Genomic DNA, 15,340 nt, shown 5'->3' with positions numbered 1-15,340 from the left:
CTGACTTGTAACGGGTCCAGACCTTCCCCTTATATAGATGAAGGGGTACAACCGATTAAACCACCAAAATCGATCCAATCAATTCTATTTTTTATTTTACCTTATGCATTAGGAGTAGATCTAGTTTATCTCTAGGTTAGCCTTCCTTTACCTCGAATCTTCGCATTTTTTTGGCTCTACGTCGACTAAAGACTCTTGGGTGGTCTACCGACTCCAAGATATACCCTAGGATCTTCTCTCCCTGATGGGTATTTTCAGGAAACAAAATCTAGATCTAGTGCGAAGAAGACACTCTCTATACCATCATAGACCGTTCGAGTCCTAGACGTGTACCGTCCGGCCGTAAGCAGAGAAGAGCCGCTCCTGGGCCAGGTCGCGGACCGTCTGGCCTAAGGTTATGGACCATCTGCGTCTTTATAGAGAGCATTGTCAGACGATTTATTTTCCTGTGTTTTGCGTCTACACTTATAATTAGAACGAAGGAAACAGAGGAATTAGAAATCTAATTGTTTTGAAATGGAGGGAATATAGAGCTTGTGCGAGTTCAATATTGAAGCTAGTAAAAGGTGCTGGGCGCATGCAAGTCCTCGAGCCATCAATTTTCAGCGTCTCATGGAGTAATGGTCGGAGGGGCGAACCAGCCTCCACGTTTCTCAGCAAACGTGCGACCTGTCACGAGCCTTGCTCGGGTTTGCACACGCACGCGTTTCATGTTTCTGGAGTGATGCATGATGTGCATTCAAATATTGAAAATTGTCTTATATAAAAGGGCTGCTGTCGTGTTCTTTAAAGATTCGTTTTACAACGTCTCTCACAGTTACTCTTGAATTTTGTTTTGGTAGATATCAATTTATCAAATGTGGCTGATGATGATGACCCATCCGGTAGGTGAGAAATATGGAATTATGCCATTATGGAACGTGGGATTCGCCCGAATGCCATTATGTGCAAGAGCTTCGCTAGTGCACCATCCTCACACGTTGTTTACCGATAAAATGCCATTTATCACCTATTCGATGCATAAACAGAGGAGAGGGTACTTGCTTGGACCTTTTTGCCCCTGCTCCAAATCAAGACGTGGCTGACACCTTTGCTAGCATCTCCCATTCGCTGGACCCGTTCACTCCTCCCGTTCCTCAACGACGGCGGGAGCCGCTGCTGCGATTCCTTCGGCCGCTCCTCCTGTTCACTCTGCTCCTCCCCTGCCGCCGCTTAGATTGGTGCTCCTCCGTCGCCCTCGCTCGGTATTTCGCCACCGCCGTTGTGCTCAGAAGTCTGTCGCCGCCATTCAGATTGCTCCTCCTCCGTCGGCAGTGGAGTCTCCATCCCAAGACAGCAACGCAACACAGTATAGGTGAGTAGATCCAGGACATCGCTGCTGCCCAGTAATTTATTCTTGCATTTTTTTCAATCAGTTCAACAAATTACAGTACATCTCTGTAACCCTAGGTTACAGTGAAATCTCGCGTGCAGTTGGGGACAGTGGCTAGATGGAGTATAGTTGGAATGATTGTATGTACGAGTATGCTTCTACATGTACTAACTTTTTTTTGGAATCGAGCTGAGTGGAGAATAGAGCAGTGTAATTTCCCTAACCTTGTCGCCTTTGAATCCATTTTATATTTTATATTTTCAGCCTTGATGATGAGACCCCGCTTAGCTTAGCAATGGTAGTATGTCCTGGTTCTCACTCTAAAGCTGTTATTGACTGGGATGCCCTACAAATTGTTGAGAACCAAGATGAGGAAGGTAGGATAGAAATCGTTGACGATGACAAAATGTATGAGTTGATTGGGTTGAGAGCTGAGGATGAAGCTGCTGAGAAGGCGGCTGAAGCTTTTAAGAGACATGATAATGGACCTACTAGTTATTGTGAAGATGAAACTCTTGGAGCAGCCATCCCTGTTACTGATGAAATTCCAGGAGAAAGGGTGATGGTGCATGACCCAGACAATCCTTGTATGGATATTGGAACAGTGTACTCCAGCATGCGTGAGTTCAGGCTAGCTGTGAGACAGTTCGCTATCAACGAAGAGTTTGAGCTAAACATCTATAAAACTGACCCAAGTCGATTTATTGGTTATTGCAAAGGAGAAGGTTGTCGTTGGCATATTGTGGGACGTAGACAGCATGATGGGAATACTGTTATGGTATAGTCTTTTGAGCCTATGCTTGCTTATATGTACATTTCCTATTTTTCATATGATATTGTTTACATGGTTACTGACTGAGATTCCCATTTGAAGGTAACAGTCTTAATTGAGGCCCACAATTGTACTTCTAGTGCTTGAAGGAAGACCACAACACCTACTAGTGCTTGGGTAGCATCAAAGGCTATCCATCATCTCAAGAAGGAGTCAAACATGGGCCCAAAGGAGTTGCGAAAAAGGTTGGAGGAGAAATATAAGTGTGAAATTCACTATGACACGGTTTGGAAAGGGAGGCAATTGGCTCTAAGAGAATTACATGGCAGCTGGGAAGAGAGTTTTCAGATGCTATTCAATTGGAGGGCAGAGGTGTTGACTCGATCTCCGGAGAGTGTTATTGAGATTGACATTAAGGAGGTAGATGGCAAGATATACTTCCATAGATTTTTTTGTGCATTAGGCCCTTGCATTCAAGGATTCTTGGAGGGATGTAGGCCATACCTTAGCATAGACTCTACTGCACTTAATGGTAGATGGAATGGGCCTACAACCACGACTATTGATGGTCACAATTGGATGTATCCACTTGCATTTGGATTCATAGATGGTGAAACTGATGATAATTGGGTATGGTTCATGAGCCAACTAAAAAAGGCAATAGGAGATCTTCCTTTGCTTGTTGTTTGTATAGATGCATGCAAAGGGTTAGAAAAGGCAGTTAAGCATGTGTTTCCTCAGGCTGACCAAAGGGAATGCTTTAGGCATCTCATGCAGAATTTCATTAAGAGGTTTGGAGGTGACATATTCTCTAAGATGTACCCTACAGCTAGGGCATATAGGCCCGAAGTCTCACATTACTTTTTCAATCAAATTGTGGAAGCTTCCCCAGATGTGAAGAAATGGCTAGATACTTACCACAAGCTTAAATGGAGGAGGAGTGAGTTTAACCCTGCCATCAAGTGTGATTATGTCACCAACAATCTAGCTGAAGTATTCAACAACTGGATTAAAGATTGGAAGGATCTTCCTGTTGTTGAGCTTGCAGACAAGTGTAGGGAGATGATTATGGTGTTGTGGGAAAAAAGGAGGAGAATTGGAGACAAGCTTACTGGCAAGATCTTGCCTGCAGTTTTACAACAGTTAAAGGCAAGGACTAGAGGCCTAGGGCATCTATCTGTGACAAAGGCTGGCTACTTCTCTGCACAAGTTGAGGACAGCACAAACACACATAACAGACATGTAGTAAAGTCATATTTGCATGAGTGTACATGCCTCGAGTGGCAGCACACCGGCAAACCATGCCCACATGCATTGGCCCTGATTACAGCACAAGAGAGTGTGGATGTGGAATTGGAGGATTTTGTGCATGAGTACTACTCAGTACAGAGGTTCAAAAATGCATATAAGAGAATAATTGAGCCACTGCCAGATAGGTCTCAATGGCCACATGTCGATCTGCCTTATATGGTTGGTGCACCACTTGACAAGAGAGGTAGAGGAAGGTACAAAAAACTAAGAATTAAGAGCTGTTTGGAAGGTGGGAACAGCAAGGGGACAAAATAGCTAAAGAAAAAGGCAAGGAGGCTGATAAGGAAGCAGTCCTAGAGGCTGATATGGAGGCTGCAGGCCAGTCTGAAAAGGGGAAAAAAAAGATGATAAGAGGCAAAAGAAAGTGCAAAAGATGTGGAGAATTAGGTCACAGTGAAACTAGCTACAAGTGCCCATTAAACGGAACAAAGAAAAGGCAAGTGATGTTGTCCAAACTAGCTACAAGCTGCATTTTAATATTTTTCTCACTGTGTTGTCTAACATGTAGGAAGAGAAAGCCTCGCATGAATACAACAAAATATGGGGAGAATGCCAAGGTCCCCAAAAGCCGACAAAGATCAGAAAATGATGCTGATGCTGCTGTCCATGTTGACAAAACTATTTTCCCCCAAGTTGAAGGTGCTGTCCATGATGGAGTTGTTTTTCCCCAAGTTGAAGCTGATATCCATGTTGAAGGTGGTGTTTTTCCCCAAGTTGAAGCTGATGTCCATGATGCAGAAGCTGTTATTCCCCATGTTGAAGGTGTTGTCCATGTTGAAGGTGGTGTTTGTCCCCAAGTTGAACCTGCTGTCCATGAAGTAGGAGCTGTTGTTCCCCTCGTTGAAGGTGTTGTCCATCTTGAAGTTGTTGTCCAAGTTCAGTCACCTCCCAAGTCTAGAACTCCTAAGAAGATCCTATCGAAGAAGCTCACACCAAGGAAGCTGAAGAGGATGTAAACCTTGTTATGCTGTCCAAGTTAGAACTTAGAAGTGGACCTTGTTATGCTGTCCAAGTTGAACTATATTTGGATGTTAAATTAAGTAATGTTAGAAGTGAACCTTATTACACTGTCCAAATTGAACAATATTTGGATGTGTGATGTTATATGAAAACTAGTTATGCTATTGTTATCTGAAACCTTGTTGCGGTGATCATTTTTCTGTGCTTGCTGCTGTCATCGGTTTAGATCTCCAATGGTTGTAGTCCTTTTTTCTGGGTAGCAGTTTCTTTTTTTTTTCTCTTATCAGCTATTGCTTGCTGTTGTGCTGTAGCCTGGGCGCAGTAGGTTCTGGAACTTGCAACCTGGGCGCAACAGCCAAGTGCAAAATGCTCTCTCCTCTGTTTGTGCTGCAGCTGAGAACCGGCAGCAGATCGGCGGCGGACAGGCCATGTCTTGATTTGGAGCAGGGGCAAAAAGGTCCAAGCAAGTGCCCTCTTCTCTGTTTATGCATCGAATAGGTGATAAATGACATTTTGTCGGTAAACAACGTGTGAGGATGGTGCACTAGCGAAGCCCTTGTACATAATGACATTCGGGTGAATCCCACGTTGCATAATGGCATAATTCCATATTTCTCTGCGGTAGGTAGGATGGCAAATGCTGATTTTTCCAGCTCTGTATGGGAGCAGGCACCCGACTCGGACCGTTGTCGCGGCTCCGGCCGTCGCCACCCGCTATATAAGACAGAATTCCCCCTGCCACCACCAACTAGGAGAGTGGTGGAGGAGGAGACCCACCGTCGGCTCGCCCGTGTCCCGATTCCCACTCACGACATCAACCTGTCCCCATCCATCTCGCCCGCGACGTTTGATGGAGTCTCTCCTCGCCTCGCGATCCATTAGGTCTTCCTTCTCCGCCGTCGCCAGCACCAGGGGCGCCGCTTCCCCCAGGCCCTCGCGCGTCGCCACCCTCGCCAGCGCCGGCGCCGGCGCCCGCTCCCGCGCGCTCCGTGCTGGCCACACGGTACGCCCTGCTGCATCCTCTTCCATTGGTTTGTTTGGTTTCTCCACTCTGATGTCGCGGATACGATGTGGAGGTTTCCTGTTTTCTTGGTACGATTTTGTCACGGACCTTGATGTCCAGGCAAGAATCACTGAACAATGTACCAAGATTTATAGAAGCGGAGAGAAATCGGAGAGAATTAGTGTGCGTTTGTTTGGGATTATAATCTGTCTAGATTATATAATGTAACATCTTTAGACGACAGGCGGCAATAAACTGGAGACAGGCAGGGACAGAGGAGGAAGGGGATGTTTGGTTTCTAGGGACTAATTTTTAGTCCTTCTAATTTAATCTTTTTTAGTTTCTAAATTGTTAAATACGAAAAACTATAGTGACTAAAATGGAATAAAATGGAGAGATAAACCAAACACCCCCGAAGATGGGCTCGGCAGTTCTCTTGTTCTGTTCGATCGATGCCCTCTGCCTGACACTCCCAGCTCCTTTTGTAGCTGCACACTTCACTAATCTGAGCTTAACTGGCAGCTCAGTCCATGGTAGGCCCATTTGACAGCCCAGTCTGTGACCGATTTCGTATCCTTTTCCCCATTCGCTGAGCACGATTTTGGGTTTCCCACTTTCTCTATGTGTCGTTGGGTTTCGTCTTTACTTGTAGTAATCACCAACTCAAGACACAATCTTTGCACCATTTCGCCTGCCCCGTATGGAATGCCTATTTGTTATTTTATCAGTAAAATCTTGCACATAAATACTGAGTTAATATGCTTCATGGTGCACTTTGATACACTTTTTTTGTTTATTTAGGACTCAATCCTTGAGGTGCTGGCACAGGACGATATGCTGAACGCAAAGGAGCTGGTCCAATGGGAGAATGGCTTGTCATTCAATGACATAGCGGCTAGGCAGGGGATTCGCATCCGCAGACACTGCCGCCCCACTGCCTCCTTGAAGGAGATAGAGGAGGAGCTGGGAGCCCCCCTTAACATCCTAGAGAAGATCATTTGGGACAAGGAGATTGAAGTAGCTGAGGTATGCTCTTGCAACTCCATGCACACACAGGACTTTTGTGGTTCAGTTTGGTTGCAAAGTTGAATGGCCCAATCAAGAGAGATGTTGCTCAAATACTGATAATAAAGCAGTTTGAGCATTATGTATTACAGACGGTAGAGGTCCTTTGAGATAACTAGTAATTGCTAGTACTAAATAGTTGTCCACTGCCCAGGGCCTTAAGATAGAATGACCAGAAAATGCGTATGTTTTATCATTTTTCAGTGCTGATCATAACCTGCAGCAGGAAAAACAACAGGGCATGAAATTAACCCCTTAGCTAGAATGAATTGAAGTTTGACAAAAAAAGGTACGCAATAGCAAAATCATGAGACAGTTGGCTGAAAGTAAATTCACTTCTACAAGAGGAGATCTGCCATTAACAGTAAATCCAAAGTTACCACATAAATTCCTCACATTTCACAACGTGGAAAATGGTTTGTCCATTATTTTTTTTGGAACTAGTCTATTTACTTCAGATATGCTGCTGTGATAACTATTGAGCCTGAAATATAATGTCATCACTAGCTATTAATTAAGACATGGTGATTCTAGTGACAAACACTTCTTCATGATTTCTACCATTACCAACTCTTGGTATTGTATCTTTGTAAGTACAACCCTTGCAAGAGGTTCCTATTCTTTGGCAAGATATACCTAAATTTGACTATTAAAGTAACAGTTCAATAGGAAGTACAAAACACACACAAGGACTTCAGTTATACTAGCATTCATGTATTTTGAGAATCTTCTATGAGATGAGTGTATTTAACCTGTAATAAAATTGTTTGTTAATGTGGTATAAGTATATCTTCAAGAACCATGACAAAAGTTGAGATTGAATGCAAATGCAATAAATCAGATATCCACCCTAGTGAGGTCTATGTCATTGTCATCCTAAAAAAATGAGCTGATTGTTCCTTAATTTACTTCGCTTTAAGATTTTCCTGCCAGATTCCATCCACCTGTTCAAGTATCCACCACTTACATAGCAGATTAATATTCAATTTTCTCATGTGTTTAATACACAATCTACCCATCTTCTTGTTTTTATAGATTCTAGTCCACTTTACTGGGTGGTATTTTCTCTTTGTAGTTTGTACTTCCCCCTTGCCACAAGAAAGTTATTTGCACTTTATTCATATTGTTAACTACAATTTTGTGCAACAAATAGATGCTTGATACCTTTCCCTTGTTAGGGCTGTTATATAATCTTTTTAACTTAAATCAAAGGTGCTTGATGCCATGCTTGTACTGTTGTTTCCTGTGTTAGGTGATTCCTTTCTGTAGACTCCCTCTCACTAAACATAGGTCTATTGATTTCGCTCACATTATGCAATCTAAATCTTTGATTATGCCTTTATAAAAATGTACCACCAACGCATTGAAGTTTGCGTTGTTAAAGTATGTTTCATGAAAAACCTAACTAAGTTGTTTTCATATGGTTGGCCTGCATACTCTTAGGTAATAGTCACTATTTCATAAGCTTTCACTATATGATGTTTAACAGATTGTACTGGTCTTGCTCAGGGGCATGCTAAGAAGCCTCTTGAGGAGGTGATTCAGGCTGCAACGAAAGCCCCTCCTTCAAGAGACTTCTATGGCGCTTTAGAAGCTGCCTACAAGCGTAATGGGGTGCCTGCATTGATTGCTGAGGTCAAGAAAGCATCCCCGAGTAGGGGTGTGCTCAGGGAGAACTTTAATCCTGTATGTTCTGGGGTCATTAGCTGTGAAACCTAGAGTCAGTATCAGTGGTTGGTTATGTAACTAATATGTAATTTTCTGTTGCAGGTTGAAATTGCTCAAGCTTATGAAAAGAATGGAGCTGCATGTTTGAGCATTTTGACAGATGAGAAGTACTTTCAGGTATATTTCAATTGATTTAATTTAGTGTCTGTTGTGATCATAGATGTTGTGCTTACCTGGCTTCACTCAATTTGCTTCCATTATACAGGGAAGCTTTGATAATCTTGAAAAGGTGCGCAGCTCAGGAGTGAAGGTACTGATACATTTAAGTGTTATTTTTTGTGAGGGTGATTATGAATTACCAGTAGTTCTCAAGATGTAAAAATTTCTTTTGTGAATACAGTGCCCTCTTCTCTGCAAGGAGTTTGTCATTGACAAGTGGCAAATCTATAATGCTCGCTCTAAGGGTGCTGATGCAATTCTACTAATTGCTGCTGTGCTACCAGATCTTGACATAAGGAAATTTCTTCAGATTTGCGAAGAGTTGGGAATGACAGCTCTTATTGAGGTTCGACATGTTATGCAATTCATTTGTTATACCCACACATTACTTGGAAACTTAGTTTGAACATTGACTTTTCTATTGTTTGGAGGCAGAATGAACCATAGTAGTTTATTTTGCACTTTTAGACTGAATATTGTTTCCATTCAACTGAATATCAGGAGTACAATATATGGACCCCTACCGATGATCTTTCTGTACCTGATTTATAGAAACAAGACCAGAGAGGTGATCCAGGAGATCAGCCACATAAGGCAACAAACTAATCACCTAAACAGGAAAAGGCAACCAACCGGTCACCTAAACAAGGAGGGGCGTCTAAGGCAACCAGCTAATCACCTAAATAGGAAAGGAGATAAACTCGCTACCCCCTGTCGTAGTCAGAAGTACAGAACGTCTATATGATAGACATTAAGGCAGGAACGAAACTCATAAAAAAACAAGTAGGAAGCCTCTTGGTGCAGATATTAGCAAATTGGGATGTCGTCGATACATAGAAAACGCGAACATCATCAATAGAAACACACTCGTAGACGAAATGGAGATCGATCTATATATGCTTCGTGCATTGATGTTGAACATGATTGGTCGATAAGTAGACAACACTGACATTATCACAATATACCAAGGTGCTTGCAGGAGACTATAAAGTTCTTTTAGCAATTGTCGAAGCCAACAAGCCGCCGTCACCATTGGCGACTGCTCGATACTCAGCCTCGGCACTAGAACGGGACACTACGTTCTGCCGTTTGGAAGACCAAGAGACCAGTTCGTCACCAAGGAACATTGTGTATCCTGAAGTAGACCTGCGAGTGTCTAGACAATCAACCCAATTAGCATTCCTATAGACAAGCAAAGCAGAGATTGTTGGCAGGTGCAGAAGGCAGCAACCAAGTGTTCCTAGTAGATATATTAGGATGTGCTTAGTTGCAGAGAGGTTAACACTTGGCACAAGGATTATGCTTGCGGAGACACACCTGCCGGACAACATAAGAGATATCAAGCGGAGTGAAGGTGAGATACTGCAATGCACCAAACTATAGTACTACATTGGATCACTAATAGGTGCACTGTATGCAGAGGAGACCTTGGCATCAGTATCGATGGGTGTGTTGCACGACTTGCAGTTGGTCATGCCAGCTCACTCAATTACATTGTACTACCATTATGAAAGAAAATGGTCTTCAGAACGCTGTTGAATTGCCAAACCTAGGAAGTGATGGTGGACATCAAGATCCTTCATGGAGAATTTCTTTTGAAGTGTAGTGATGATGCTACAAAGGAGATACTGGCTAGAGATAGTGAGGACAATGTCATCCATTTATAGCAGCAAGTATGACCTATCGGTCTTGTGACGATAGATTAACACGGTGTCAGACTTGGCCGTAGTGAATCCCAAAGTGAGCAAGTGCGCAACAAAGTGACTGCTTTAGACCACATAGGGACTTGTTGAGACGACAAACGACATGGGGCTGAGTAGGATCAACAAAACCTGTGGGCCATGAGCAATAGACTGTCTTAGTGCGACTATGAGAGTGCCATGCAAGAAAGCATTCTTGACGTCAACCTAGTGAACCGACTAGTTTTGAGAGAGCGCTAGGGATAGAACAATACGAACATTCGCAGGCTTGACCACTGGACTAAAAGTCTCATCGTAATCCACATTGGATGGCTGAGTAAAGCCATACACGACCCAACTAGCCTTATATTTGTCGAGGGAACCATCAACGTTGAACTTGTAGTGGAAAATCCACTTGCCAGTGATGATGTTGGCGCCAAAAGGGCATGGAATGAGACCCCACATGTTGTTGGAGAGCAAGGCGTCATGCTCCTTCCATCACACATCACCAATGTGGATTGGTGGGGGTACTATGAATGGTTTATTCCTCTCAAGAAAAATATGCTATTGAAATTCTAGAACGTGCCAAGATGTCTGATTGCAACACAAGCTCCACACCAGTTGAGGTTCACTCCAAGCTCTTAGCCATAGCAGGTGATCCTGTTGTTGACCCAAGTCTATACAGGAACCTTGCGGGTGCCCTCTAGAACCTCACTCTCACTCGCCCTGACATCACACATGCTGTACAACAAGCATGCCTACTTATGCATGATCCTCGATGTTGGGACCAGCTGACATGTGGACAGGTGGGCCCGGACACTCGGAAATGGGGGAGCTCAGGTGCACAACAAAACAGTAAGTATGGAACTGTAGCGTCTTGTTATGTGTGTCCCATCCGGGCACAGTGCGGGGGTATTTATAGGTAACCGGACGGGTAGGTGGGTCCCCAAATACCGTTATACCTCCGGTTACCTACTACATTCCCGAACTATTTCCCTCGACGGGGTCATTACAGTGAGGTGAAGTACAATAGCCTGGACATACTACAAAATCCACCTCGTAAAGGGGCTTACAGATGGACCCAGATGGTGACGTGGCAGAACCTGGTCCCCACTCTGATCTGGCATGGCCTACGCTTGCACGTCACACCCTCGACCCCGCGAAGTCATGCCTCCCCGATCCTGTGGAGACTTGGACCTCGTTGCCTGGGAGAGTTTGAGCCTTCGGGACACATGCGTGGGGATGCGATGAGCTCCCTTTTGGCTGTCGTGGCCCTTCGCTTCATCCCCTTCGAAGGCCACGGTCGAAGACATCGACAACCTGTACCTCCACCAAAGCCTGCTTGATCGTAGCCGGATTAGACTGATTGGGGCAGTGCTCGGCCTTCGCTCCGACACTCGGGATTTCCAATTCTCCCTCATCAAGCGAATATTGAGGTATGTCAAAGGCATCGTAGGCCATGGACTTCAGCTCTCTTGTAGCTCCACCAGTTCCCTCATAGCTTACTCTGATGCTGATTGGGTTGGATGCCCTGACATACGCCCTTCCACCCCTTGTTATTGTCTTCCTTGGTGACAACCTCATCTCTTGGTTCTCCAAAAGACAACACACTGTGTCTCGCCCCAGTGCAGAAGTTGGGTTTCGCAGTGTTGCCAATGTTGTCGCTGAATCTTGCTGGTTGTGCCAGTTGCTTGCTGAACTTCAGCACCCTTTACAGAGAGCTAGTATTGTGTACTATGACAATATCAGCGCGGTCAACCTCTCCTCCAATCCAGTGCAACATCAGTGCACCAAACTTGTGGAGTTTGATCTTTATTTCATCAGGGAGTGCGTCTCATTTGGAGAAGTTCGTGTTCTCCATGTTCCCACGTCTCTACAGTATGCAGATATATTCAGTAAAGGTCTGCCTATTGCTGTTTTCACAGAATTTCACTCCTGGTTGACACTGCGGGGGACTGTCAGATTATATCCTAGCCATTATTGGCCATAATAAAAGATCAAATCTGCATGTAATAACAGATCAAATCTGCATGTACATTAAACGTTTGTAGGCTGAGTAAAGCTCTTGATTAGGCTAGATTAGAGGACTATTAGTTACTTCCATGTTTGTAGTTTTGTACATTCACTGTTGTCTAAGAATAGCCTACAAGAATAGAGAAATCATTATGCCTATTTGCTTTTAGTATTCCTTCGGGTCACTATACTATCCTTGACCTGAAACACCATCTAAGCACTGATTTGTTATTTTGGACCTTCGGCCAGAGGCCTCCCCAGCAATGGTGATCTAGGTGTGACGTGTTGTGTCGTGGTGGGTGTGGGCAGACTCTGTCAGCTCAGGGGAGAGCGTGACCAGCATCCACGATAGGGCAATGGTGTCCATGTGCTGTCAGGACAGTGCAACGGGGAAGACAGCGTCGGGTAGGACGTACTGCTTGAGAGTGAGGAGGACAAGGTCGCGCCAGTGGTTGTAGGAGAGGGGTCTAGAACTATGGGCACAAGACTCCCGTTGCTTGCACGTGGAGATTGGCGATGGTGGCGGCCTCGTAGTCGTGGACGTCAAGGTCGTCGATGGTGTGGGTCGTCGATGGTGTGGGCACCATTTCCACTTGGTGGGAAGGCAGCGTTGCAAGCAGTGGTGCGGTACATAAGTTGTTTTGGCTTTTCTAGATACATAATTTGCTATGTATCTAGACATTGCGCATATCTAGGTGCCTAGCAAAAGCTATGTACATAGGAAGGCCAAAATGACAATTTCAAATGGAGGGTGTAGAAGACATAAGTGTGATCAACTGAAATAATCTGCAATAAGCTAAGTTTAATTTTGTTATTTATGGTGTGATTTATATTTTAGGTTCATGATGAAAGAGAGATGGAACGTGTGCTGAAGATAAATGGAGTTAAGCTTATTGGTATCAATAACCGAAGCCTTGGTATGACATTCTTCTGGTGCTTGTCATCTTATGTTTGGACGTTTCAATTTCACAGAGTACTAATGCATCCCACTTGTTTTTCCTCTGGACCTTTTTCTGATGAATGCTTATATTGTTTTGTATTCTGAAAATTATTTACACTGCAGAGACATTTGTTGTTGATACTTCGAACACCAAGATGTTGCTCGAGAAACATGGGGATATCATCAGGGAGAAGGGAATTTTGGTAATATCATTGTCTTGGGTGTATATTGATCCATTAAAATAACCTTGTCAGGTTCTAGTTCAGTGTGTACACTCTGTCGGCTCAGACACATAGAACACAAATAGGAATGCAAAATAAGTGTGTTATTCTCTAAAGACAAATATGAAATCATGATAAATATCCATTTTTAAACCTGAAATGTGAAAAGGCACTGGAATGGCCTGTTTTCCAATTTGTTGGACATATTACTCCAATTAATGTATGAACATATATGAAAATAAGTTTCTTTAGAGCCTAAAGGAAACAGGAAAGATATTATGAACTGAAATTGACAATTTATTTTAAGCAGATATGTCAACTTGTACTCGATATTACAGTTGTAGTGTATTGCATATTGGCTGGCTTCTGCCAGCTAGAAGCAGCACAATTATTGAGCTGGCTTTTAAAAAGCTAGAAGCTAGCTTCTGAGGCTGCCTTTTGGTGTGGTGAGAAACTGAACAGTCATTACAAAAACCAATATAAAAAAAGCCAGGAAGCCAACTTTTGAGCTAAAAGACAAATAGACCCTATGACTATTAAGTGTCATAATCTGGTCCTTGCTGATATATCTCTTTTTTCCTTTGTACTTGTCAGGTTGTTGGTGAATCAGGTCTGTTTACTCCGGATGATGTTGCTTATGTTCAGAATGCTGGCGTTTCTGCTGTAAGTTCCTTGGTTCCTTGTCAATTTAGATAATTAGATTGTCCCGTGTGACTTTAGAAACCTTTTGGGCAACATCTTCTGAACCACTTAGTATTTTTTTATTTGTTTTTGTTGAATACGCAGAAGAGTTGTATGTCATTTTATTAAAAAGAATAGAGTGTAGGGAGAAGAAAACACACACGAACACAGAAAAACACAGCCCACATCTCGCCCTTTGAGAAAAAAACACGACCAACACGATCTGGGAGCAAGATCAGCCACTCCAAGTCCACGACTGATCGTCTCTTTGCCCCAGCCGAACACCATAAGCGACATTCATTTGCATTTTGCAATGATCTGTAGCACCATCATAATATTTGGTCTTGCTCCATCAAAGACACATGTATTCCGGTGTTTCCAAATCTCCCAGGCCACGAGAATGACGAGAACCACTTATAGAGTGTTTGGTTTGAGGAATCATATCATCCAAATTAAGGTGGTGCATCATGAGTTCATTCCTCAGATTTGGTGGGATGACTTCATTCCTCATATTAGTACTAACTAACTAACTATGAGGAATGAGATGATGATGGATCAACTCATTCTATTTCATAAACCAAATAAAAATAGTGAGGAGTGACAAGACGATGGACTAGTTCATTCTTCAAACCAAACACCCCATTAGTATTGTTTCGCCTTATGCCCTTATCTTCTCTTACTGTACTGTTTACAGATTTTCTCAGCTTATCTTCAATTCACTTCAGTTTTTGTCCCCGAATGTAGACTATTGGAATACACACTATTGGAATACACACAGCCTGCTTGAACTCAAATGCTTAACTATGTAGATAATGATGCATTTACGGAAGGATGGAAATCCTTGTTCGTGATGTTTTCTCACTTTACAATTCCCCGTGCGTGCTTGAACTGAAGTTAATTGGAGTGTGCCTGTTGTTGCTGTAGGTTTTGGTTGGGGAATCCCTGGTGAAGCAAGAGTGCCCTGGACGAGCCATTGTTGGGTTATTTGGCAAAGAACTGCTGCACTGAATGAGAGGACAAAGATTGTAGTAGTACATGGTTTGGTGGTGAGGTGTTAGTGCTAGGCTGCTAGCTGTTAGCCATAGCATCATTTGCAGTAATAGCATTGGTTTTATTAATAATACCACCGAATGTGACATGCAGAATAAAAATAATGTTCAATAAGTTCCATTCAGTGATTTTCTTTAGTTCAGTGACAAACGAATGCGATCTGTTCATGACAGAGGGGGATCTCCCAAGCTAGTTAGCACTATGTTTTTTTTTTAAATCTGTAAGTGGATTTGACGGGTCTAAATTATTGGAAACCCTAACTAGGATTGGAGTTGGGAGATATATTACATAATAGAGTTATATGCGCCTAGGCCCGATACAATACCATCACACACACAGGAAGTCTAACACCTCACAGTCGAAACTCTAGCCATAACATATGTTAA

At 43.3% G+C, this 15,340-nt stretch overlaps 1 protein-coding gene across 2 annotated transcripts; it reads left to right on the top strand.

Moving 5' to 3' along the window:
- The first annotated feature begins 5,065 nt into the window (after nt 1-5,065).
- LOC100272983 (Indole-3-glycerol phosphate synthase chloroplastic) lies at nt 5,066-15,101 on the top strand. 2 transcript variants are annotated; one of them, XM_008663359.4, is made up of 10 exons: nt 5,066-5,418; nt 6,247-6,444; nt 7,993-8,169; nt 8,254-8,328; nt 8,417-8,461; nt 8,552-8,716; nt 12,901-12,979; nt 13,126-13,205; nt 13,818-13,886; nt 14,829-15,096. In XM_008663359.4, exons 1-10 carry the CDS (start codon nt 5,266-5,268, stop codon nt 14,910-14,912), a joined length of 1,125 nt encoding a protein of 374 aa, XP_008661581.2. In that variant the 5' UTR covers nt 5,066-5,265; the 3' UTR covers nt 14,913-15,096. The 2 variants fall into 2 exon arrangements, with proteins under 2 accessions (XP_008661581.2, NP_001140906.1); NM_001147434.1 differs by having other exon boundaries at nt 5,180-5,418; nt 6,220-6,444; nt 14,829-15,101.
- The last annotated feature ends 239 nt before the right edge of the window (nt 15,102-15,340 follow it).

The sequence above is a fragment of the Zea mays genome, chromosome 10 (assembly GCF_902167145.1).
Source record: "Zea mays cultivar B73 chromosome 10, Zm-B73-REFERENCE-NAM-5.0, whole genome shotgun sequence".
Lineage (NCBI taxonomy): Eukaryota > Viridiplantae > Streptophyta > Magnoliopsida > Poales > Poaceae > Zea > Zea mays.
This window is presented reverse-complemented; position numbering and strand designations above follow the sequence as displayed.